Genomic DNA, 25,529 nt, shown 5'->3' with positions numbered 1-25,529 from the left:
GACTATGGGAATCGGCAGTAAAGTCAATGAAATTACATCTAAAAAGGACTGTTGGGGATACTGTGCTGACCTATCCGGAATTTCAGACCTTGACAGTGCAGGTCGAGGCTTGTCTCAACTCTAGGCCATTGTGTCCAACATCGGCTGATCTAAATGATTTAACTGCATTAACACCTGGTCATTTCCTAATAGGAACGTCTTTAACTGCCATACCTGAACCAGACCTAAATTATAGCTCCTTCAACTGTCTCAGCTTCAGCAAAGACCTAAATGGTAAAAAAGTCAAAAACAATTTAGAAGTCAATGACTTAGTCCTCATCAAAGAAGACAATCTTCCGCCTCTTAAATGGAGGTTAGGGAGAATAATTGCTGTTCATCCGGGCTCAGATCAAAGAGTCAGAATTGGTAGTATTAAAACTGGTCATGGTGTCATAAAACGACCAGTCGTGAAATTGTGTCCTCTTCCTATTCAGACTAAAAACTATGAACTGCTTCGCATATAATATTTTGTATTATTTTTCTTATGTTTGTCTTTTATTACAGACTAAGAAGTTTCAAAATGCTCCAACAGTTGAAATCCCCTGGGATATCAACGAAGGCCAGGATGTTTATGTGAATATCGTTTGCTTCATTTTATTGTTGCAAACAGCGTAAATTTCTTTTGTTTTTCTTCCTTTAGTTTTGAACTTTATGTGTGACAACAAGATAATTGATTGATAGAATTGTGTTTGTGACAGCCATGTAGAATGGCTCGCTTATTTTGTATCAATTATTTCAGATCGCTGACATTTTATTTATAATTATTGTAATACAGTCCATTTGTTGATTGATTATTGTTTGTGAAACATATTAAGTTAAGAACATGTAGAGTCATTGGGTTAGTTGGAAGCAGGAAAGATGAAAACTTAGCAACCGGCTTCGCCGGGAATCGAACCACGGCTCTTTGGAATACCGGCCCAGCGTGAAGAACCAGTACACCACGAAGGCACGCTAGGAAAGTGGAAGAAATACCTCATACATCTTTGCAGAGAAAGAGAGCCTAATGCGTTAATTTTGGGCTCTTGAGTTTTGTTTAGATGAGATACTTCAAGGGATTGTTGTCCGTAATGATCTCTACCTTTCCCTCAAAACTTCAATTATCGAATATCTTGAGAACCAATAAAATTGCTCAGGTCTTCTTTTTTTATGTTTCCCAGTTCCTCTGAACGCCAGAAAATGTTTGGAACGCAAAGGTTTTAAAATGATCACCCCCACATCCCTCTGAGTAAGACAACAGCCGACCGCGAAATCGGACGCATCCGAATGCTTTTGAAATGGTAAATAGAAATCACGCGTGACTAAAAATGTCAGCTGACACTGAATAACTCTGTTTCTTGAAAGTCCCTTCTTCGACTTGGCCCCATCGGTAAACTATTTGGCGCATTTCTTTTCCTCAAATCCGTTAAGGGTTTCAGCTATTTCTGCATAAAACTCAATATAGTAAATTACATACTATGTTGCGATTACGAATGGGGGTGATTGAAAGAATAAATAAGTAATTTAAATTAACAGACTATCGTGTGTGTGGTTCCCACTGTTTTTCGCGCTTCCTGTGTCCTGATTCTGGGGAAAGAATGAAAATATAATATTAGTATTCAAAATGAAAAAAATTACATTTGATTTTATTATTTAAGGTTTTATTTACTTATTTATTTTTGCTTAAGATTTTACAGCTTTTTTTTTAAAGGTTTTGTAATAATTCAGATTTTATTGTTTAACAATAGTTTATACTCTTTTTGTTATCACTTATATTAATTTTGCACTTCCTGTATTTTATCAGTGTTCAAATCGTTTTACTTTATTTTCAGAGTAACTTCTTCAGTGGGATTTGAACATTTAATTTGTTTTGGGTTTACAATTTATAGTTTCTGTGCAATAAATTAAATTTTTCTTGTTTAATTGCAGTTTTTATTTTTCCATGCTGTTCATAATAACTTTTATTTTCAAAGTTTAACAGAAAAAACATCAAATGATTGTCAAAACAAAACAAAATATTGCCTAACTGTGATATTTATGTTAATACCGTTGTCAGGACTGCTGTTCCTTCTAATTGCCTTTGGAAACATGTACTAATCCTGAATGGGAGCAGGAAGCTTATCCAAACTATGCTCGTGAGATTGTAGGACAAACAACACCACCAATAATTGTTAACTTCACCCTTTAACCTTCACCCTTTTTCACAGTGTTCAGCCGTTCCCGCACTTTGGGATACAGAGACCAGCACTTATGGTCTAAAACGTAGAAAATAGAAAATAAACTAACTTAATAAGAACTAAACTTAGATGCTTTACAGAGGCTAGTAACGCGAAGATTGGCCTGTTAACAATATATAGTGAGCGAAATGCAAAACTACAATGCATTTTCCAATATCAGCGGGAACTAAGTTCTGGCTTTAAAGGCAGACACGAACTGACTGAAAAGTACGCGCGTGGTAAAGCAGAAAGAAGTCTCTCTCTTCTCTTGGTTAAAAGCCACATCTTAAATACTTATACAGTTTGCAACCTCGTTAGCATAAACAACTCTACTCTCGCTTATTCTGGCCGGAAATGGAAAATAAGATAGGCTAGCAAAGTTTTAAAATAAAATAAACGTTAGTAAAACTTAAAATCTTCACACCGTGTATAACTGAAGTACATTAAAACTGACTGAATATTACCGATTTTTCTTAAAGCTAATTAAATGTTATTTTGTCCTTGGTTATTTATTGTTAGCTATTTTCATTTTCCCCCAAATTATAGAATTTTTTCTGTAAATAGATTGAAGAAACAAGTTGCGCCTAAACTGTTTTTTATATTTGTTTTTGGGTATCTGATTTAAATATTTCTTCGAAAGCATTTACTTTTAAAGTGTAATCTTTTCTTGCTTGATTTTTCCCAAGAAATATTTGAAAGCTAATAAAATATTACTAACTTTTATATATTATAATTTTGATATTTTATATGGAGCTTTTTCTTTTGTACTATTTTGAAAAAAAAATATTATCAAAAATTTGTTTTTTATATTTGATTATTGCATTGCATTACTTAAATATTTCAAAGCTTTGTAAATATTACTGGTTCTTTGAGTAAAAAATTTGGTACTTAGACAAGATTGGATAAGTATTTTTAAAGAACATAAGCACTTAAAAGATTTTGGTGCCCTCTCCATCCCATATATTTACAGTTTAACATCTATTTTTTCTTCATGCTTTCTCTCTCAGTCTCGGTTTTAGCTGCAGCATACATTCCATGGTAAAATCTAAATTTGATAAATATTTGTGTTTCTTTATTTCCGCTATGCCCTAAGCACGTACTTATTTTGCTTAATATTTAATCCAGTTTTGTTCAAGATTACTTGTATTACTATATGACTATATACTTGCTCCTCCTGAGCAAGGTCAAAGAATGCAAATAGAAAAAGAATATAAATATCAGAATCTTTGGTAAGGTCCCTCCCACTGCTGTGAGTAAAGAGAAGTCACTGTCGCATGCATCAGAAAGAGAAAGGTTTGACCTTGAATACCTTTGTTTGTCTATTTATCTTTGTTCTGATCTTAGATATTATTTTAAGCATCAGTTTTATTTTCGTGTGCTTTGAGTCCGGTGCAAATTGTCATAAAATTGCCCTTAACAGGCTTTTTGTTAATAAAAACTTCCAGGCTTCAATATTCACCTCGAAAAAAAGCTCTTTATAAAACTTCAATGGAGAAAGTCAAACCGAGGTTACATATTACCTTGAATGAAAATGAATATTAAAATTAAAGCATCATTGTGTTTCTCTGCGATATTTTGTGTAATTGGTAGGTTGTCTTCTTTATTCATAGTGCGTATCCCTGTATTTTTTTACTTCTTTTGATGATAAAATCGTTAATCTAATCTACAGCTGCTCAAAACTTTTGAATTACAAAATAATAAACGGAGCAAATATCTTAAAACAACTGATATACTTTCCATAATAATACTTTCCATGTTACCAGAAGTGAATTTCTGTCATAGTTTGAGTAATTGAATCATTTTATGTTATATCTTCATCTTCCATTTAATATCTGTTTAGAAGCTAATGCTAATGATTATAACTAAATACAAAAAGTTAAAATTTCAAATAGACGGAACTTCAGAATAGTCAAATAGACCGATATATACTACAGAAATACATTACAAAGACAAAGGAAGATTATTCTGAAAAATTAAAAAAGTTCTAAAATTTATGCAAGCTTACAAAAGGAATATGGGGTTCGTTTGGCATGCGTGATCAATTGGCAAACGGCTACGAAATAAAAAAAGAAATATTTTGCATTAAAATTTACAATCTTCAGTTTTATAGTTTTATACAAAATGTGTAGCAAATACATTTCCTTAGAAACTCAGGACTCTTCGATTGCCAGTCAATCGTGCTTTCCACGAAGGTACAAGTTAAGGATATGCTAAGCTCCACGAAGATGTGCTGCTTGTCAGAATATTGGAATAAGAAACAATCGATGCATTTCCGCGTAAAATGTGTCGCAAGACGTAACGTATTTCTAAAATTTCCACGAAAACAAATGAGAATATTTTTTCTTTCAAATACTATTAAAATAATAAAGATATTTCATTCTAAAACTAAATTTTTGCATCAAAGTGTTTAATACCTCTTTTATCTGCTTTGAAAATAATAAATGCGTCCTTACAGAAGCACAGTTGAAGCAATTAGAGAGAACCTTTCCAAACGTTCATGAATCTATCCTGAAAATTATTTTCCGCTTGGTAGTCTGAATTTTTCACACTGAGTTTCAGCGTGAGAAACTTGCGTTCATCTCTTTCCACTTTGAAAAAATAAATAAAGTTAGAACTAAATTGTTATAATAGCCAACAAAGAGTATAAGAAAGATTTCACCGCAATTAAATTTATATGTTTCGAGATAAGGCTCAGTCAGAGAAGTTCGTTTCGCTAAAGAAACTTCATCTTCCTGTTACCCCAAACAAATGGTTTTTAATGCTAACAACGTAAATTGTAAGTGAAATTTGTCAAGAGATAAATTTCATGTACATGTCACCCATTGAAACAACCATTCATATCCATTTTAGGGTTTTCACAATTTTATGAAATTTGATGCTTGCGACTTTTGGATCACTATGAAAAATTTTAAGGAATTACGAATAAATTACTTTCAGTTATTTAAATATTACTAGATATTATGTAAGGATGCATGCATATAGTATATTTCTAGTTCTCACTGGATATTCTCACGATATTCAGAAATTTTCTAAAGAAAAATTGCAAAAGTTAATTTTCGCTATTTTCTGCAAGTTCTTACACAGTGATTTTGCATAATAGATATGATTCTTACGTAGAAAAATCTACACTTTCAGTAACAGAAATTTGATGTATTAAAATATATTTACTGACAGCATACGTGCTATGTAACATCGCTTTTAGATGGAGTACAGACTGAAATAAAACACCTAAAATAAAATACAGAATATATCAAAATAATGTTTATACTTTTTGAGCATTAGTAACAAAGAAATTAAGATACAATAACACGCCGAACAAATATTAATTTAGAAGTCAAACAACAAAAATCAGCGTTATATTTTTCAAATTTTCACAGGACTAGTTTCGAAGGTTTTACCGAACCATCATCCTCAGCTGCAAAAGCGCAAATGAACGAGATAGGATATAATGATTAGATAAGACAAGAAAAGAAAGTTTGGACGGGAGATAAGCTACTGGCGCCATCTGTTGATGAAACCAGAATTAAAACATAATATCTTTAAAGGCAAAGATGGATTGGAATTAGGGTCGTTAACTAGACCAGAAAGATGTTTTTGAATTTGAAATGCCTCTAGAAAATCCAGTTCACGAATGGAAGATGTTTTTTGAATAATTTTGGTAGCAGAAAAATTGAAAGTGTGATTTTCGAAAAAACAATCTTGGGCAACAGAAGACTTCTGTGTTTCCTTTTTTCTAACATATGCCTCATCTCCTTGACGCGAAATTGTAAGGTTCTCTTAGTTTGGCCAATGTAAATTAAACCACACTGGCAAGGAATCCTGTAAATACCCCAGGAATTCATATCCGGAATGGAGTCCTTGAGTATGGAATACGGAATTTTATTGATGGGAGAATAAACGACCCGAAAGTTAAATTTCTGCAAAATACTTGCAACTTTATAGTTAATTGATGGAAAGAAGGGAATGACAGCAGAATTTTTATTATCTCCTAAAACAAAACTGTGTCTTTTGGTACGTTGAGATGAGAATTTTTTAACTGCGTGATTAATAATGTTGGGTGAAAAAGCCCCTGTCAATAGCTATTGCTTTTAAATAATTTAGTTTTTCATCAAGGGATAGTTTGGAGGAACAAACTTGAAGAGTACGGAAAACATAGGAATAAAATGAAGCTAACTTTTGTTTAGTCGGATGACATGATTTAAAGTGTGACATGTGAACAGAATGTCGAGAAACGGAAGAGAATCGCAATTCAAAAGTGAACTGAATAGCAAGATCAGCAGAATTCATTGTTGAAAGAACTTTATTTAAATCATCTTTTTATTACCTTCAAACAGGGTAACAGTATCGTCTACGTAGTAGAACCATACCGGGAAGCATATTTCACAAGTGCACATCTGCGAAGCCACCGAGGGAGTGGTTTCTAGAATGGACCAATGGACATCCAGTAATATTCTGGCATGTTACATGATTTTTCGCGTGCTTTAAGATTTAAACAAGATGGTTGAAAATATTTTGCCACGCTGTTTTCTGTACAAAATAATTAAAGCATCGTCGATTTCTTCTGAAAATTTTCATTGCGAAGTTAGATCAAATATAAGCAATTGTAAAGATTTCACTTCCTGGCTGAAAGAATTTGAAATAAATACAAACAAATAAAAAGAATGCAATCATTGAAACAAGAAAACACTAGATTCATTGTAACACTTCCAGCCTTTCTCAACTCAATTAAAATAAAATTATACACTTGAATTCTCTTAATCTGCAGGTGTTAGTAAATCCATAATATTAGGCTAATTGTAGATTGAGTCATTTTCTCGAGAGCGATAATATGCCGTGAACATCAATCCAAATATTAATGCGTGATAAAAATCGCGAAAGTGAAATGTCAGAGATTAATTAAACTCACAAAACGAAAGCACTACGAGATTTTGTACTATTGTATTATTTACAACTACGAAACAAATACAAATTAAAACATAAACAACATACGCTCACATGCATGAAGAATTACCGTCACAAGAGCAACAGAAGCTCATTGGTCCATTTTCGAAACCCCTCCCTCTTACTACGCTGATGTGCACTTGTGAAATATGGTACCGGGAAGTTTAAAGTTTCAAACAATTTTGATTCATAATAATGCATGTAGATATCAGCCAAGATGGGACTGAGAGGGCTTCCCATGGCTAATCCCTCGGTTTGCTTATAATATTTATTTTGGAAAACAAAATGCGTTTGTTTCAAACAGAGTTGAGTGAGAGAAATTAGTTCACCAATTTCGATGCAAGAGAATTGAAATTCGCGAAGTCTGGTTTCTAAACATCTTAATGCACCCTCCACTGGAACACTGGTGAATAATGATTAGAAAAAATCTTTCTGTTCTAGTTAACGACCCTAATTCCAATCCATCTTTGCCTTCAGCCTTTAAAGTAATTATGTTTAGTTCTGGTTTCTTCAGCAGATGGCGCCAGTAGCTTATCTCCTGTCCAGGCTTTCTTATCTTATCTTATTTAATCATTATATCCTATCTCGTTCATGTGCGCTTTTGCAGCTGAGGATGATGGTTTCGTAAACCCATCGAAACTAGTCCTGTGAAAATTTGAAAATATAACGTTGATTTTTGTTGTTGGACTTCTAAATTAACAAAGAAATTGTTAAACATGACTTGATTGAATATTTTGCATTCAAAGCTACGATGTTATGTTGAGTACGCATGAATATGTTGGTTTCTCGACTGTCAGTCATTAGTACAAAAGAGACGGTAGAAGTTACCATATTCTTTTCCCAGCAGCAAAAGTGCTTTTTAGTTTTTTATATTAAAGTTTTACTGGGAAAGTGAGGATGCGCATGAGGGACATAGACGCTGAAGGGCAGAATTTGATATTCAGCCGATACATGTTTTCTCCGATATATGTTTCCTCCAACGGCAGTACATTTCACTAGTCGTCTTGAACGGCTGAACTCATGAGTCATTAGGACGTCTCGTCATCAAGAACGTTGCTATGGTTCACTATAGGAAGCCATTCAATTATATTCGCCAGAAAGGGGAATCCTTCCCAGTTTTCTTGGATAACAAGCGATGGATTTGAGGGTCTCCCAACCAACATCAACTACTCGACAAACTCGGTAACATCAATTACTCGAAAAAACTCTCAGTTCGATAGTTTTTAAGAGCCAAAATCGATAAAGGCACTCCGCACTGAGAAATATCCGCGCATTTTCCGGACTTTGAAGCCAAGCACAAGTTCATGGCAACCGGTTCGTTACTACCGTGTTAACAAACAGGCACGATCGCAATATTATGAAACAACTATGAACCAACAATAATTGTGTGTAATGCGATAAAAGAACAACAGGGAGAGAACAGCAATGAAAGAAAGATTTGTGGAGGCTGTATTACAGACTTTCACAAAATCGCAGAGAAAAGACACGCGCCCTGGATGGCACAAAATGATGTGTAATGTTAAAAAAGGATGGCGTGGCAGAAAGAGAACAGCAACGACCGAAGAACTCGTGGAGGGTATGTGACATATTTTCACGAAATCTCGGACTCTCAAAGACATGCGACTGAAAATAACCTTATTTTCTTTTCTGTGGAAATCATATCCGTTATTTGTTGAAATAGCTGATATGATTTCTACAGGCGTTGCAGTTGAGACAGCGGGTTCGACAGACTATGCATTATGGCCAATGATGACCATTTTGAAGATTTGAAACTTTATCGTGCTTGAAACAAATAAAACAAATTTCTGTGTGCTATTATTAGTATTCCTGTCATTAAACTTCAAAGAATATAAATATTATTTTGGAACATCACTGTTGCTAGAATTTGAATAAGTAAATAAATAAATAAATAAATACAAGAGTTTGCACAATTAAAAATAATAGGCGAAAAAGAGTAGACTGTTGGATTAAAAGTTTCTTTACTTCCAACGCTTAGTCACCACTTAGTCGACACTATAAAGTCCTACCAACTACTAAAACAGAAGCAGCTCCATGGCTCAGTCATAATAAATAATTAACAATCGAAGCTCTTCACTCTTTATGTTACATCGCCGTCGGGATAACCTCCAGTTTGAGATGCCGCAGTAGAACTCTCCGTTTCGTACTACTTTGTTGTAGGAGAACCTTTCCAAAAGTATTGCAATTCAAAAATGGCTTTTTGAAAATCTCACGTTATCATTTAAATACTTTCTCGATTTTTAAAACATACCATATCACGTATTTAAATGTTTTGACATGAGCTGAAATTATTGTACCAAACTATTATGTTAACTGTTTATCAATTACAATTTTATTTTCTTAATATATGTGAGTGAAATTTTCTTAATATAATAGCATGATTTCTTTTATCGCGAGTGTTCTAATTCTGGACATGCATCGACATTACTTGATAAAAACTACAAATTGCAAACTTGTTGCCCCTTGTCTCGGATGTTCAACATGATATATTGACAAATATAGATATGCAATGACATATTCCAACATTTATCATTATTCTGAACTATGCAGTCAACATGTATTTATATATACAATACGAAGAGAGACAAGGCGGAAAAAGAAATATGTTAGCTAGAAAAGTTTCAAAAACTTATATTATTCACAAAAAAAGAAGAAGTAACTTTCACTTTGAAATTAAAATGCACTTGCAGTGTAACAATCATCTGTAACACTAAAAAGTGGTTTGCTTAATTTACAGTTGGGTAACGATAACTTTTATGATAGATATCCTTACTTGCATTTATGTTTAAATGAGTTGCTATTTTCTAAAACTGAGTATTAAAACATTGGAGATGAAATCATTAACATTTCAAGACATTAATTCGAAATGATAATTTCTATTTCCTCTGAAACTACATTAGGTTTTACTAAAAAAAAAAAAAAAAAAAAAAAAAAAAAAAAAAAAAAAGACTGAAAATATGTTACTGGATGAAATAAAACCATTTCATCTTTAAAAATTTAGATAATAAATTGAGAAACAAATTTTAGTAACATATTTTAAACGCTAATGTTAATTAAAATATAGAAGTTGGTTGCAAAATTTGCATAATGAATCTCATTGGTTAGTAATAAACTGGATCTCGTAATACTAATGTTCAAGCATCTCGCTTAGGTGACTTGCTTTAGTATTTGACTTGGAGATTATCTCTTCAGTTTGTTTACACTGGCTTTAATTCTTCTGTAATTCAGGTAATTGAAATGGCAAGTCGTGATACCGGAGATGCTGTGAATGAAAGACTGGTTGCAGCTATATTCGAACGGGCTGCAAGCCATCGCTACGATCCAGCTGTTTATAATGAGGTATTGCGAACAAGTTTTAATCTGTTACAAAATCCTTGTATTTAAGTTATGGGAAGGTACTTAAATTATCCCAAAATACTGCAGTCCTAAACGTTTTCACATTACCTACTGTAGCCAAACGTATGAGATTAGCGCAATCCAGAATTTTTAATTTACTTTCAGTTATGTATATTATGAGATTTTTCGTAATAAATTTTATATTTCTCTTCGATTAGCATTTCGAAATTCTGATTAAAACTGTTATTATTTTCTGGTAATCAATGGCTCTTACTGTCATAGTCGTTAGTTAATAATATTAAATAGTGTTAAAAGCTTAATATACGTAATATTGATTAACATAAGTGTAAATAATTTACGAACCTTTTTATTCTTTACCTGTTTGGATTACACTTCATGTAAATTGATCAAACGTGGAAAGGAGGTAAACAAAGGTTTCGTAGTAAAATGTTTAGAATTTAAAATATATTTTTCAGAAACGGTAAAACTCTTTCTAATAAAGACAAGTTATTCTTGCTTTAATTAATAACTCTCGTCGAAATTTTATATGTGAAATCAGTCACTGGTTAGGTAGAATTCTTTAATTACTCAGTTCATTTATATGCGGAATTTTTCAGAACTTTGAGATTTTCACGATAAACTTAAATCCCCCTTTAGATATTAATTGGTGAACTTCATTTATAACTAATCAATTGCGGAATGAATATGCATAATGAAATTATTTAACTAAACTTTCAAATTGTAACTTTTTCCAAATGAGGATATGGCAGAAAAATCATGTGTTTCACATTTTTTGTGAATTTAAAATATCGAAGTGTTATAAAACAGTTAATTGAAAATTTTTATTCAAAGTAGAAATCTGTAAATCACTTGGGCAAAGAAAACGTACTAAAATAACTCTTTAATTGCCCTTCTGAATAAAAATATAACAAATATTATGATTTCACAGTTCATAATATTATTCACAGTTCAAGCAAAGGAATATAGCCCATTCTTTGAAGGTATGTGCATATATAGATAAAAAGGTTTGTTTCATGGCAGTTTATGAGAAGCTAATAGTCTGATTTCATTTCTGCTACGATGTGAATAGATCGAATGTTTTTGTACTCTATATTTAACCGAGATTTTCCTAGCTATGCAACACACCGTTTTCATAAAACCTACTCCTAGCACTGATTTACTATATTTTTCCTTGGAATAATCTGTAACCATTGAATGTTTCATAAATTAGATTTTATGAAATATAGCCATTGTCTAATTTATTCGATGAGTCGAAATTTGCATCACTTGCAAATTCTTATTCTGATAATAAGACTGATAATTTTAGAGCTATCTTAATTCTTGCTTAAATGTTTTCACTTTTGCAGGAGGATGAAAGAGCATTCGAATGCTGTCGGATCCTTTTCAGTAAAGATTACAATTGTCAAGTGAGTTGATTGTTTCCCCCCAAATGCTTTTAGAATCGTATGCAATTCTAGATTTCCTTATTTTTGGCTACAAATTAGCCATTTGATAATTTCCAGCTTTGTTGAAGCAAAATTGTCCATGGCATAATATAAGAAATATTTAAATTCGAAATCTTAATGACAGGTGGTGTCTAATTGTGAAAATCGCAGCGCCCATTATCCAGCGAAACTCATTATTCCTGTAAAGGAGAATACAGGTATTGCCGAACAAGAACCCATTCCCGGACAACAAAGTTCCGACGACAGGTAATCATCTCCCAATAATGTTTTGAATTTTGTGCGATTGATTTGCATATTTTAAGAATGTTCGTGATTAATCGCTTACTTTTTCTCTAACAAATATAACCGAAACATATTTTTTCAGAATTAAGGATTTGAATCATAATGCTTAATCCATGAACTAGCGACTTCAAACTTCTTCAGCATGCATGTACTTTAGAGTGATTAAAAAGCATGTTTAATTTTGTTCCATATAGATGAACGTAACCTACTTTGTAGCACTCGAATCTGTGGAACCTGCCATTGGTTAAGATTTATTACACAGGAGTTTTTAATAGCGCTTTGCCTGAATTTCAGCAATTTTTGCTCTTAATTCATTTAACGAGTTTTATTCTAAAATTATGAATATTGCTTATGAATAAACAATGATTGTAGTCTCCACCATCGACCGAGCGATGGAGATACAATCATTGTTTATTCATATGCAATATTCAGTCGCTGAACACAGGCAGTTTAACCGGGTTTGTAATTTTGGCGAAGTATTTGGCTGCAAACGTAAATACAAGCGAGTTTACTTCTAAGCTTGGTTTGGTTTATTTAATTATGGCAAAGCACACTAGGGCTATGTGCCTAAGGGAAGGGATGCCATCCTGGAGGACTTTCTAAGGGAAACTGACTCGTATACACGTTACACATGGGGGTAAACGCCCATGCAGCCAGCCCGTTCGTGGGATTCGGACCTCGGACCGAACTACCAGTGTTCAGCGACTTTACTGCTGGGCCTTCCTTCTAAGAAAGCATCCATTTCCATAAATATCCCTGGAGTTGCTTTCCTTTAAGCAATTAACCTAAAACAAGGATCGTAAATTGAATAAAAAGCTAATTTGAATCTTTGGCCATTAGCAGGTTCAATGCTATCAGATACATTTTAGAGATTAAAATACGATTCCTAAATAGCATCTTATTCTGAAAAAATATTCAATTAATAAATGCAATATTTTAACTACGCAAGGAAACATAATGGGCTATTTTCCGTTAAATAACATGCCTCCTACAGTTTCCTCAAATTTATATGCCTCAACATAACTTTTAACAAGGCATGCTAAAATTCACTAAATAGTTTGGAATATAATATTTTTCTGGAAATCTTAAAATTTCCGTTTATTTAATTCAGTAATAGAAAATAAAATAGAATGATACTCTAAAACACTTTATTGGCAGTACTTAATTTGGAAAAAGAACTGTTATCGGTGTAGGGAGTAACACATTTAACAGAAGGCAATGGGCGATGTTGGTGAACTTTTTTTCAGAGAACTGTTTATTGCGTGTTGTCCTGAAACAGGATATGATTGAATATTGTTGTCGTAAATTCTAAATTAAGGCGATTCAAATGTTTGCATATTTAACATTCTAAACGTGAACTTAAAAAATCTGCTAAAATTCAAATGATTTTAACCAAAGCCTACCAAATAAGTTTTTTTATAAAAGATCTAATACTAGAATAAGATTTAGATTAGTATAAGTTATACATTAAACCCGAATTTACTCAAATTTAGAGCTACTTAAACTGCATCTGAAACCTCAGCAAATGTCTTACTGAAAGAGCAAACCACTTCTCATATCTAACTTATAAATTTGTGTAGCAACGACAACTTCTGTTCTTTACACAGAAGACTGTTATGTAAATAGATGTTAAGAACGTCTAATTTAACGTAGTCGAGTGCATTTTTCAAGATTTACATCAAGGAATATAAACTCCACAAGAGAGTAATTGTTCTTTCTGGGAAATTCAAGAATCTAAAGCTTTATAGTCTGTAATTATGAGATTTGTTCTAATAAAACGCCACAGTTTGTGACTACAATTTTCATTGACGTGGAAAATACCTTTGCAGAAAAATTGTTAATTGATATGTTGAGAAAAATTAATATCCAATCAAGTGATGCAGGAAATCATTCAGAATAAGGTAACTTTCCTTGATGTATACTCAATTCTTTATGCAATTAATAGTGGGAAAAGCCTTGGTGAATTCTGCGTATGTATAACAGCGCAGAAACGACTAAATGAAATCGGACGATACTATAAATTTCGAATGCAGTAAACACAAAACTAGATCAGTTTATTATCAATTGTTGATAAAATGTTGAGTATCTTGAAGTGTTTTGAAACTGGAAGTTTGATGTGGAGTATTTTGAGTTTCTGAAAGTTATTCAGGAATTTCAGAACTTACACTGGGGATATTTTATTTTAGCTTCAAGCATAGTTTCAGCTGTTTAAATGCTTGCTAAATATATTCAAGAAAACCCTTATCCTACATACTCGCACATATGAAATTAAATACCCAATAATAAACATTTTCCTAGACAATAATTAAAATTCTGAAGACATTTAGTACGTTATCCGAAATATATTCTCCTCTAATACGTCTTTCTGTAATCTAAAGATACTTTTTCGGAAGTAACCCCATTAAAAATCACTTCTTACATAGTTTGCTTTCATACTTCGTAGAATAATTGCAAAGTTTAAAATTTCATTTTGTACTGATTCTGCAAATTTCCGCAAAGATGACCGAGAGTAGAGTACAATTTTTTATTTTATTAAACTAAACAAGATCTTGAAATTATTCCGCCTTTTGCTGAAACAACGTCTCCATTTTAATTACAGCTCTCGGAGTTTCCAAGCTGGACTTTATGAGAACATGTTTAAAAGTTCGCAAGCTTGTAGAATGAATAAACGGTTTCCTGTCCCAACAATATTATGGAATGGAAAAGTAAGTCAATTTTTAGTTTAATATCACCTTATTTAAATTTGTACATTTCAGTTCGATATGTATTAGAAACTTTAATGTTATCCTTATTTTTACATTAAAGTCTCAGCCAAACAGTTAATGAAATATAAAATGAAAGAATATAGAATCTTTCAGCAACGTTTCATTTTTATATCTAGCTTCTAAACCCGTATTCTCACAATTCAAATCTAAAAACGTTTAAATAAAAATATACTTAAATATTATTCCATCAATAGAAGTAATATCGTCGCCAGGTAGTGAAAATTTGACGCCTTGGAATGACTGTATATAATTGATTACGGCTAGAATATTTGGCATGCAGTTTCCACAACCTGATGCTAAAAATATGGAAAAGCAGAATATATGATCTAGAAATATTTTTGCGGAAATTTTGTATCAAGATTGAATATGTTTGTACTTACCGAGTTTCCATTTTGAATTGTTTAAAATTCCCCTTTCTATGTTTGTTTTGCAACGTACATTATTCTCGAAATTAAAAGGCGTGTGATTTCCTCAAATATTGCTTTAATTACTCCTAAATACTTTAACATTCCGTTTCCTAGTTAAAGGGATATGTTCTTGTATTTAATATTACTTATTTATTATTTTTAATTCCATACAGTTCTCTCCACGAATTTCTCGTATATCGATATAATTTTAAGTATTCAATAATGGCCACAAGTACACCAATCAAAAGCCTCGACATTTCCACCAACGTGGTAAATATTTTAGTGTTTTTAGGTGAAGAAATTTAACTAACATATTAACATGGGTCTAAATAATGAATGTACATAATGAAACCAAATTTGGTACTATTCGGTTTCGAGGGCCGTAAAAAATCGCCAAACTATTGATGCCAATGCTGCCAAAAATAATTGCGGCAACCCTAACAATTGCGGCAAGAAAGGAAGTATAATAGTAAATAACTATCTAAGATTGATGTTTTAATTTAGATGAAAGGTTAATTTCATATAATACTTTTTATTATTATAATTTATATGAAAAAGGCTAAACATGACTGAATGAAAGCATAAGAGTAAACTATTTCAGATCATTATTATAATTTATATAAAAATTGCTAAACCTAATTGAATGGATGCCTGCATCGCTACTTCGCTACCGACTTATCGCTAAAGCATGATTTCATCTCGTTGGTTGTTCAAACGTAATTTTCTATAATGAATGATGCCTTTTCTTTGAAAATATTCTCGGTAAAGTGCAGAATCACTCACTTATTTGTTTGCCGCTTTTTACAAGGGTAAAAACAATTGGATTTTTGTCAATTTTCTTTTACTTTTTAAGTGAAAATAGGTCGATGTGTACATAGATAGTCAAGAGTGTGCGCAGTGCCATTTTTGTGCAATTCTAGGATTTTTTTTAAGTGAAAATAGGTAGATGTGCACATGGATCCAGAGTATGTGCAATTCTTAAAAACGCTTTAAACAGTGGGGAATTCTTCACTTTACCCAAAATTCTATTGCCGAGTTTTCGTCATGGGCAATTCCCAAATTGTTAAATCCATAGGTTATCAAAAAAGGATTTAAAAATTAAACTAGTATTTCAATGGCATCTTAAGAAATATAGAACTACATAAACTTACGCAATCTGAAATCAGCGCGTACGCTACATTTGGCGCGCTGTTAAATGGGCGCGTTTGTTAGATTTGGCGCTTTTGCGCGCACATTTTCGCTGCAATTTTTTTACGGCCCTCGAAACCGAATAGTACCCCAAATTTATATTTAAGTTTATTTCAAAATCTATAATCGTAGATACGAAAAGCTGAATCCGAGTTTGATTTCAATCACAATTCTTCGAGTCGAAGTTAGAAGCTGATCTTTTATCAGCCTTTCCGAATATTCTTGGGATTAGTAAATCATCCAAACAGTGTGCAAATCTAACCTAAAATGTAGACATTTTTTAACAGATACCAGTAACCTGAATAAAGTAGTCTTAACTTTTATGGGAAAACAGAAATTGGATGGTTAAGATTGATGATTCAGTGCTTCGGAAAAATTGTTTCAACATTAGATTACATCTATCTGAACAATCGTATGAAAGAACTTATCTGCAGGGCAATGGCTTGGGGTGATGAACTTCCAATAAAGACTTGGTATCTAATAAATACCAATGCCAGTTGATGTCGCGAACTTTATTACCAAAACCCATATAAAAGTTCGGAATTTGAATCAAATATCATACGGTCCAGATTTGTTTATGTCTGAAAATCGCTTGAATGCGTTTCAGAAGAATAAATGTGGCTTTTAACAGCTGAGGAATCGCTTTAGCATTGATGGCATTCATATCTAAAGAATGAGCTCTTTAAACGTAAATGCTGGGCTATTGATCTGAAGACCGCTAGCAAATGTTGGATACGAGATTGGGTAAATAAATTGGATAAGAGACCACGGCATTGCATTTCGCAATTTAACATCCTACTACTAGGCTCAGCCAATGCCCGGATAATAATGTTGAATACTCGTAATTCGGCCTGCATGCGAACGGACTTGCAGAGTGTTTACCCCATGTATAATATAAATGAGCCAATTTTCGTTACAAATTCCGTCTCATCCCTCAGGTAGATAACCGTAGTTTGCTTCACCAATCTTAAACTAACTTCAAATCAATCTGGATCTTGCAAATAGTTCCTAAACTTGAACATTTGAATAACATAATTCAAGTGTTCTTAAGACGCTAATCTTTGATCGTGGACCTGTTGAAAATATATTTTTAGAAACCATTAATAGAATTGGAACCATACTCCTTATTTAGGAAACCAGACTTGAATGTTTTGGACTCTAAAATTCGAGTGAGCATATTAGTGCTATTAGCTACCTAAATTGTGGATTCGCATAATTAGTTTAAGACTTTTAATGTTTAATATTTCGTTTTTTAAGACTTTTAATGTTACGCTGCTGAAGGGTGAGAGTTCGGAATTCCTTTACTTGCTCATACTGCCGAAATTAGATCGATAAATTTACTAAGATTAATTTCATTGAAGCTCTTTAAACGATTTTAAAGCAAAATGCTATTTTTGCTTTAAAATCTTTACCCAAGATAAAAATCAATGTTCAAATGAATGTAATGACGCTCCTTTTGGTACAAATTAGTACTCTATGGTATGTATTTGTTCTAAAGTGTTACGAAATTTAAAAAGTAAGAACGCCTGCTTTAAACGTAAAATACACAATAAGAGATGGTTCTGGAAAATAAAGTAGTCAAATTTCCTGATTAGAAAGGAATTCAATCTTCAACTAGGGTTAAAATGTTTCCAGCTGTAAGCCTTGCTCCTATACTCTTTTCTTTATAAACGGTACCTCTATTCAGCGTCTTATTTGCTTTATAGATTTTTCCTATAGTAATTATTTCATACTTCCTAAATTTAAAGATGTCATTTCGCTAAGTCTGCCATATGCATATGAAGTTGTTTATAATAGTGTAGCATCTAAAATGCATTTCCAAACTAAAGACTACATTTCACATTACTTGAAAATTTCCAATTTTAATCGGTGTGGTAACGTCTAAAATTAACTAATTTACAGTATTAATTTTAGACATAACTAAATTTGAAAAGACTTGTTTAAAATTTGCATATTAGCGGTCTTAATGTAACTACTTTTGCAGTAACTTAAATATTTCTGCGTTTAGTAGATTACCCAAAACCTATTGCACATACCTGAAAATATATTAATTCCATATTTAATCCACATTGAATGTCAATTTATTGTGTCACGTCTAACTTAAAAATTTCTTATTTGATCTAACGCTTTTCATCGAAATTTAGTATCTCTCTCGTACTGGTTCACTGGATGTCCTTTCGGTGGCAACAGATATGGATGAAACTCTAAAGCAAGAGTAAGTAATTTAATGTGTTTCGAATTGTTTTTCTCATTCGGGAAAACCTTAAATCATTTAAAATTGAATGTTTTACTACTACTTCCATGAGCTGATTATTTTAGTATAAAACGTTTTTAATTTTAGAAACGTCCTAAGCTGATTCTTTCCAAAAATTGTGAAATTGTTACGTTAGGCTACTTTGTTTCTTATCAGAACTAGACTTGAGTACAAATAGTCGATCCTTAGTCATCTCCTTTTTATATGTCATAACATGCCTGAGTGGATAAGACCACTAAACATTAAGAATTCCACCTGAGTTCATTTCCTGCTAAGATGCTAGCTTTATAACTGTTTTCATAATTTTTCTAATGTGTAACTAATACAATCATAAATATTCCTACCATGCAGTCATTTTTCTCGGTGCCTAGACAGTTCTCGGTAAACTCTACCAGAATCAACTAGCAAAACATTTTCATCTTTTCGAATTTAATGTTATTGTTTCACGTCATTTAAAAGCAACGAATGTAATAAAGTTTAATCTTCCTAATTTAATATATTCAACAGGTAACATTTAAGTTTTATTTAATGTACTATTTTTACGAGAATACGCAGAATTATTCTAATTAATATTCCCTAACCCTGTATTGCTTATCAAATATAGAATGGCTTAGTTACTCATACAAAATGTAATTCATAGATATATTTTTAAAGAAACAATTCCTTTAGTGTATTATGCCAGTGATATTGATGTTTACACTGGAAGAATTAGGTATGTGATTACGCTTAATTCCCCTAGTAAACTCCTTAACAAAAGAAATACGATCTGACCAAAAAATTCAATACAAAAACTGAACAACAAACAATAAAAGAGCAATACAAATAAAAGCAATATTATTAGAAGTGTCGGTCTTCTGTACAATGCTTGATAACCATAAAACTGAAACTTTTATTAGGAACATAAGTAGACTCCAAAAAATTATTTATTGAATCGAATACCTTTGCTTGGTGTACGTTTGTAACTGCATACAGTGAGTGTTGATGTGCAGTTTTGATTGCTTGTACACAATTTTAAAAACTACGTTGAGTTATATCTTATTTTTAATTTGCTATTTAATTGACTAGATATCGTTACTAAACATAACCGTTAAATGGCTTTGTATAGAAAACAAAATTTAAATGGATATGTAATTTTGATGAATTGATTATGTAGAAATTTTTCTACATAATAAAGCGGTGGCATTCGAAGTCCCTACATTGTAAGGCATAAGATTTCTTTTTTGAGCTGGCCGAGTGCTAACTTCGACTGGCAATTCGCCTGGGTCTGATAGCAACAGAACAGGCTGGCTGTATAGGCGTTTTCGTGGTTTTCTCTAAGTGTATCGTAGATAGAAACAACGTTTCGTAGAAATTCCTCCACAAAGGCATTCCTTCTCATAAACAGATTGCTCTCGCATCCTTTATCATAAGCCAAACCATTCTGATCCATAATTCTTGTGAATCGAAATGACTCATCATTCATGAATTAATCAGTAATATAGCTTTCTTATAAAGGCATAATGTAATTCTTTTATACACTTTACAAATACGCTTTGTGAGGTAATTCTTTTGTACACTTTACAAATACGCTTTGTGAGGTAATTTAAAATATTTAAAACTAGGGTTAAGTTTTTCCCGAAAATTAGTCTTTAAGAAAAGCATCTAGTGGTTTATTCAAATTCGTGCGTCTTTTTCTCTTCCTGTAAATATATTCCTCTAAAAATGATTAAAATTAGTACAAAGCTCATTGCTACAAACAAGAGATTTTGAAAAAGCACGACTGCTCTTTGAAGGATCTTACTGACGTCGATCAAGATTTAAAAATAAGTATGTTAGAAAAGGCTTCATATTTTATTTCTGCTAAATATAAGAGATTCCAGAAAGATGCTTTTTACACTGAAATGACGTGCATTCGTTAAGTGTAGATTCCAGCTCATCCTCAATGAGGAAAACTCGTTAGCTCTTCAAAAACAAGCTATAAAGTAGTTGCAGTTCGTAATGAAAATGATACTTCATCAGTGGCACATGCATATCCTGCATGCAAATGAAACCTTTAAAATGCCTCGCTAGTGACCGAGCGGTTAAAGGTTGCTAAATATCTGTTTCGGGTTCGAACTCTGGTAGATGGAGTAGCTGCATGTTTCGTTTACCATGTTTAAAGCGAATATATCGGGCATTTTTTTATTACCTGAGTAATAGGGACCGAAAAAACAGGGTAATACTTGAGGTTTGGTTTATGTCATTTATGACAAAGCCTCGAGGACTATCTGCCTAAGGGGAGCGATGCCTTCGTGGAGGATTTTCTAAGGGAAATTGGCTCGTATACAAGTTACTTGGTGAAAAACCGCGAATGCGCCTATGCAACCAATCGGTTCGCGGGATTCGAATATCGAACCGAACTACTAGTGTTCAATGACTTTATCACTCGGCCACTGGTGGGCTGGTAATTCTGGAGAAAAATCTCCTACACAATGTGAAATATTGGTACATTCACTTAATTTTTTCGTGTAAAAATAACATACGGAAATACTTCTCTTGGGCACCGATAAAAAATAATTTTGTTACAGACCTAATACCCTCTGCCAATGCTAGCCAAAGTTTGAGGCACTGTTTGTTGGCCGTCATACTTAACCAGTATCACGGATCTTAAATTTTGTTTTAAGATTTAATCAGGTACAAAATTCCTTGAAGAAACTTGTAAAAATTATAAAGTAAAATTCTGAACAGCTAATAGATGAACATCGAATATATGTGATATGAAAATGTAAAATGAACGCGCTAGCGTATGGAAGCGCCAAAATGCTAGTCGACTATGATGCAGTGTAATAAGAAATGTAACGAAAGCAACGGATGTAAACTAATATTTTACTTTATTGCCTGTTATGACCTCATTAAGGTGAAAAAATCGGAAATACTATGGAGATTAGCATTTTAAATTTAGAACAGTCTTCTTCAGTTTATCAATTTAGTTTGTGACCGTATGTATTGCTTAAGATATGAAGTGCATTAAATATGCATTTGCATTATTATCTTTCCAAATCTGTCTTTACTAACTATGGAATAGCATCAATCGGATTTGGAGAACAGCTCCAAATTCCTCCGCTTATTATTTTGTATATTTCTGAGTGCTTCGCAAGAATCTTGTGTAATTAAAACCAGCAATAATAATGACCTATTCTTTTTTCAGAGGTTCTCAAGCAAGTGACTTTATATTCCAGATAAATATTGCCACTGCAGCTTTCTTCATGAGGTAAGTTAATTTACGAAGTCTCTAAAACGAGTAGCTATGACTTACAAATTATAACTAGAGTGCTCGCTGTGATCGCATGGAACATTGATAATTCAACCTGTCTTCAAATGCTGGATTAACTATACCATGGTTTTCAAGCAACCCTCACGTGCTTTGCTCTAGTTAGTAAAACTATAATGGCGACTTTAAAAGTCCATGTAAGCTTTCAATGTCGCAAGAAAATGTAACCACTAGGTAAGGTAGAAAAGTGATAGTGTTTCCTAATCACTTTTTGCAAAAGAGCGGCCAGTTACTTGAGGGTACGAGTCCTTAAAGATGCCAACAAATTTGAGATCCATTTTCAAAGATTAACAGAAATGTTTAAACAGCTTATATTTTTATACAAAAATTCTTAATTTCAAGTTCAATATCATGTGCTAAAAGTTTATAAAATATGGATTTTATTAGCTTTTCAGTCTGCATTATGCTTTCAAAATACAATGATGAAATTTTGATATCAGTGTCGAGGATAATGTATATAAAATTAGAAACGTTATGACAGCATTAACAACCAGTCCTCTCTGTTGAGTTCATTGTAACTAAAAAAAAATTTTGTAACTTGGAAATGCTGCACGAATCAGCCCTATAGTTCGAATCGTAAAGTACTTGGGAGGGAGGGGAAATCTAAACCAGAGTTTCATACGTTCTTCAGTGGGATTCTCGGTTACTCTTAACAAGTTACTTTTTTATGTGAACGAGAAATCCAAAATGTATTATCCGAAGAAATCATTTGATTCTTCAAATTTCTAGAAACCTTCCCAGATACTAGATTTTCTCACAGCACGGCAGACGTCGTTGTTAATTTAGGTCTTTTCACATTTGTAACGAATCAGTCGATCGCATCGCTTATCTGCTGCCTTGTCTGCCTTAGTCTTGTAGGGTATAGGAAGGCCTTCGCCTTTTCGAAGGAAAATATATAGGCGTTTTGTCCGGTGGCTCGCGATGTTAAAAAATATGGCACATTATTGGAATCAACGTGAGAAATCCATTTTGAAAAATGCTCATTGAGGCGATCTGCTAACGTGATGGGGCATCATGTTGCAAAATTTTGGGTGCTTTTTCAGTGTGAGCAATAACCGCTTTGACAGCATATCGATGTAAATGAACGCTGTAACACACTCCGATATGCTATCCGAGTTGCGAATGCGCAAAGAATAAAGACTTAACCTGGTTTTATCGGAAGTACGTTTATCCTCAGAGAAATGCATTCATTACCCAGTTTGGCATGTAGATGTGCAGTGTCGTAAAAGCTTGCCAACGGCAGTACGTAATACTGCTCAACACTGGTAACTTGCTCGGAATCGAAATGAAGCGCAAGGCGAGCGCTAAAATCCCTGAATGCATATGCTCAGATGCAACTTCAAATTACGAGGAAAGGAAGTCGTCCACGGAGGCATCTTTTTCCTTAAGCTGATAAGCCCTCCAGTACTTCATTGTATTTAAATAAACCGCACCCAAACCTCTAAGAGTCGCAAGGATATCTGAATGAGATTTTGTTTTCCTCTTACGGATACGAGCCAATTTCCCCTGAAGACGTTCCTCCCTTTTCTGTAATCTAATAATCAAAACTTAGAGTTCCAAGTCCACTTGCAACAAAAGTAAAACCTCGTTTATGTGGTTAACATGAATCTGGCTGTGGAATTATTCCACCTCCAGCTGAGGTTATAAATCTACATAAAGCTTTCTCCGTTTTGGTTTGTCAGCAAGTTTTAGCACCTGTACTAAATGAAATTTGTAAGGCTTGAGCTGTCGATGATTGTGCAACGAGTCCCAAAATGTTACTTGCGACATGACGAATTCTTTGAGGTTTCGTAGATGAGTCATGGTGCAGTTTTTGTACAGTTTTGTTAATGGATAGCCTTTCTGCAAAAGTAGCCCTTCTGTTCCGATTTATTTCGCAATTAAAAATTTTTTTCCTCTATCATTTTTACTTTATCGGTGCCTCTTATGGGCACTTCTTAAATGACGATCTCTTCGTGCAGCTGAATCGCTGTATTTCTGAAATAAGATCTTTAAAAATTTTAGTCGCAACTTTTGCTTTTGCTCCATCAATTCTGAGTTGCCCTTAAGTTTTATAGATATAAGTAAGCTTATTTATCTATTGCAAATCATTAATTGCTCATTGAATAACTTTTATTTGCAATATATAAAATTTTAAATCTTTATATGAAAGAATGCCTTTTATACTTCTCAACATTTCTATCGGTGGTCGTGTGGATAAGAAAGCTTGGTACTGGTAGTTCGATTAGGTAAATTTGATTTCTTCAGGTACTTTACATTCGCAAACATTTATCAATTTTAATGATACTAATTCCAATCTAATTCTTTCAAAGCACCTTTTAATTCCTTTCTTAATAGATGCCTAGAATTTCATTTGGATTTGTCCTGTCCTTTGGACTCTATGTAAGATTATTGTCCTGCCTCTGTTTCAGAATACCTTTCCTCTTGGAAGAATGCTTTATCTGATTGTTCTCGAAATCACCAATTTACTCAAAATTGTTGCCAATGTTTCTTCGCTTAATTTTTGATTTCAGATACATGGTATATTTTGACATGAATTAATCTGGATAGGTTAAAAATGCGGTAACATTTATTTCTTACAGGAACATGAAATTCTTTAGTGAAATAAAAATGGACGTTGCTCTTTTGGAATACTTGGATGTGAATTACATTTGTGACTTGAGAGTAAGAGACACAAGCAAAAGCTTTCCTAATTTGTAAGTTATTTTGATATTTCTTTCTGAACCAATACAGAATCCAGCTAGTGCATTCTAACTTTAGCTTATTTTACAGCGCGGATTCTTGTGAAGCTTACCAGAAGTATTACGTAGGATTCACAACTGTACACATGCCATACCCAGGTGAGTGACATAGCTACGTAAATACTGAAGGTTAACCAATATTTGTATTTTTCCGTCAGCGTTGAAACTTGGAGAACCTTCCAAACTTGTGCCAGGCTTTCCGGCGTAAGCAATGTAGTTAAGCTTCTTAATGTCATAAGTGCCTTATGTAACTTATGCCGATAGTCCTTGAGTGCTTTGCAGATTAATCTCTTTATAACTGCTTTATAATGGAAAATTCTGTATATATATTTCGATATCGTTTATATTGCATCCCGTTGTGATTTTCTTCAAACTATCTTAAAAAGAATACCTCTTTTATCGACGTTAAATTGAAACGCGCACTATACACAGCGTTATGGATAACTAAATCTCTGTATTTAGTTAATTTTGTTTCAAGCTGTAAAAATATTAAAATAACCTATTTTTTATGTAGTTGACTTTTTCTTAAAATAATTGATTAGTTCTGTGAGCCTAAACTAGACTCATTCTTGATTTAAAGTTTCTAAGGATTTATACGAGAAGCTTCATAG

The 25,529-nt window shown here is 33.0% G+C and overlaps 1 protein-coding gene across 2 annotated transcripts in view; it reads left to right on the top strand.

Annotated features, from left to right (window-relative positions):
- Positions 1 to 10,341: 10,341 nt before the first annotated feature.
- Positions 10,342 to 25,529, top strand: part of LOC118186969 (phosphatidylinositol-3,5-bisphosphate 3-phosphatase MTMR14-like) — a 44,434-nt gene continuing 29,246 nt past the window's right edge. For both annotated transcript variants that reach the window (XR_004757862.2, XM_035357132.2), the window contains exons 1-8: positions 10,342 to 10,529; positions 11,894 to 11,953; positions 12,117 to 12,238; positions 14,874 to 14,979; positions 18,779 to 18,849; positions 22,055 to 22,117; positions 24,760 to 24,873; positions 24,950 to 25,017. Coding sequence is in view for 1 of the 2 variants with exons in the window: in XM_035357132.2 (XP_035213023.1) it covers positions 10,428 to 10,529; positions 11,894 to 11,953; positions 12,117 to 12,238; positions 14,874 to 14,979; positions 18,779 to 18,849; positions 22,055 to 22,117; positions 24,760 to 24,873; positions 24,950 to 25,017 (706 nt within the window). In the remaining variant the exon portion in view is untranslated. The remainder of the gene's footprint in view (positions 10,530 to 11,893; positions 11,954 to 12,116; positions 12,239 to 14,873; positions 14,980 to 18,778; positions 18,850 to 22,054; positions 22,118 to 24,759; positions 24,874 to 24,949; positions 25,018 to 25,529) is intronic.

Source organism: Stegodyphus dumicola, chromosome 9 (assembly GCF_044657685.1).
Source record: "Stegodyphus dumicola isolate Sdum_Otavi_A_Nest chromosome 9, ASM4465768v1".
In the NCBI taxonomy this organism is placed as follows: Eukaryota; Metazoa; Arthropoda; class Arachnida; order Araneae; family Eresidae; genus Stegodyphus; species Stegodyphus dumicola.
This window is presented reverse-complemented; position numbering and strand designations above follow the sequence as displayed.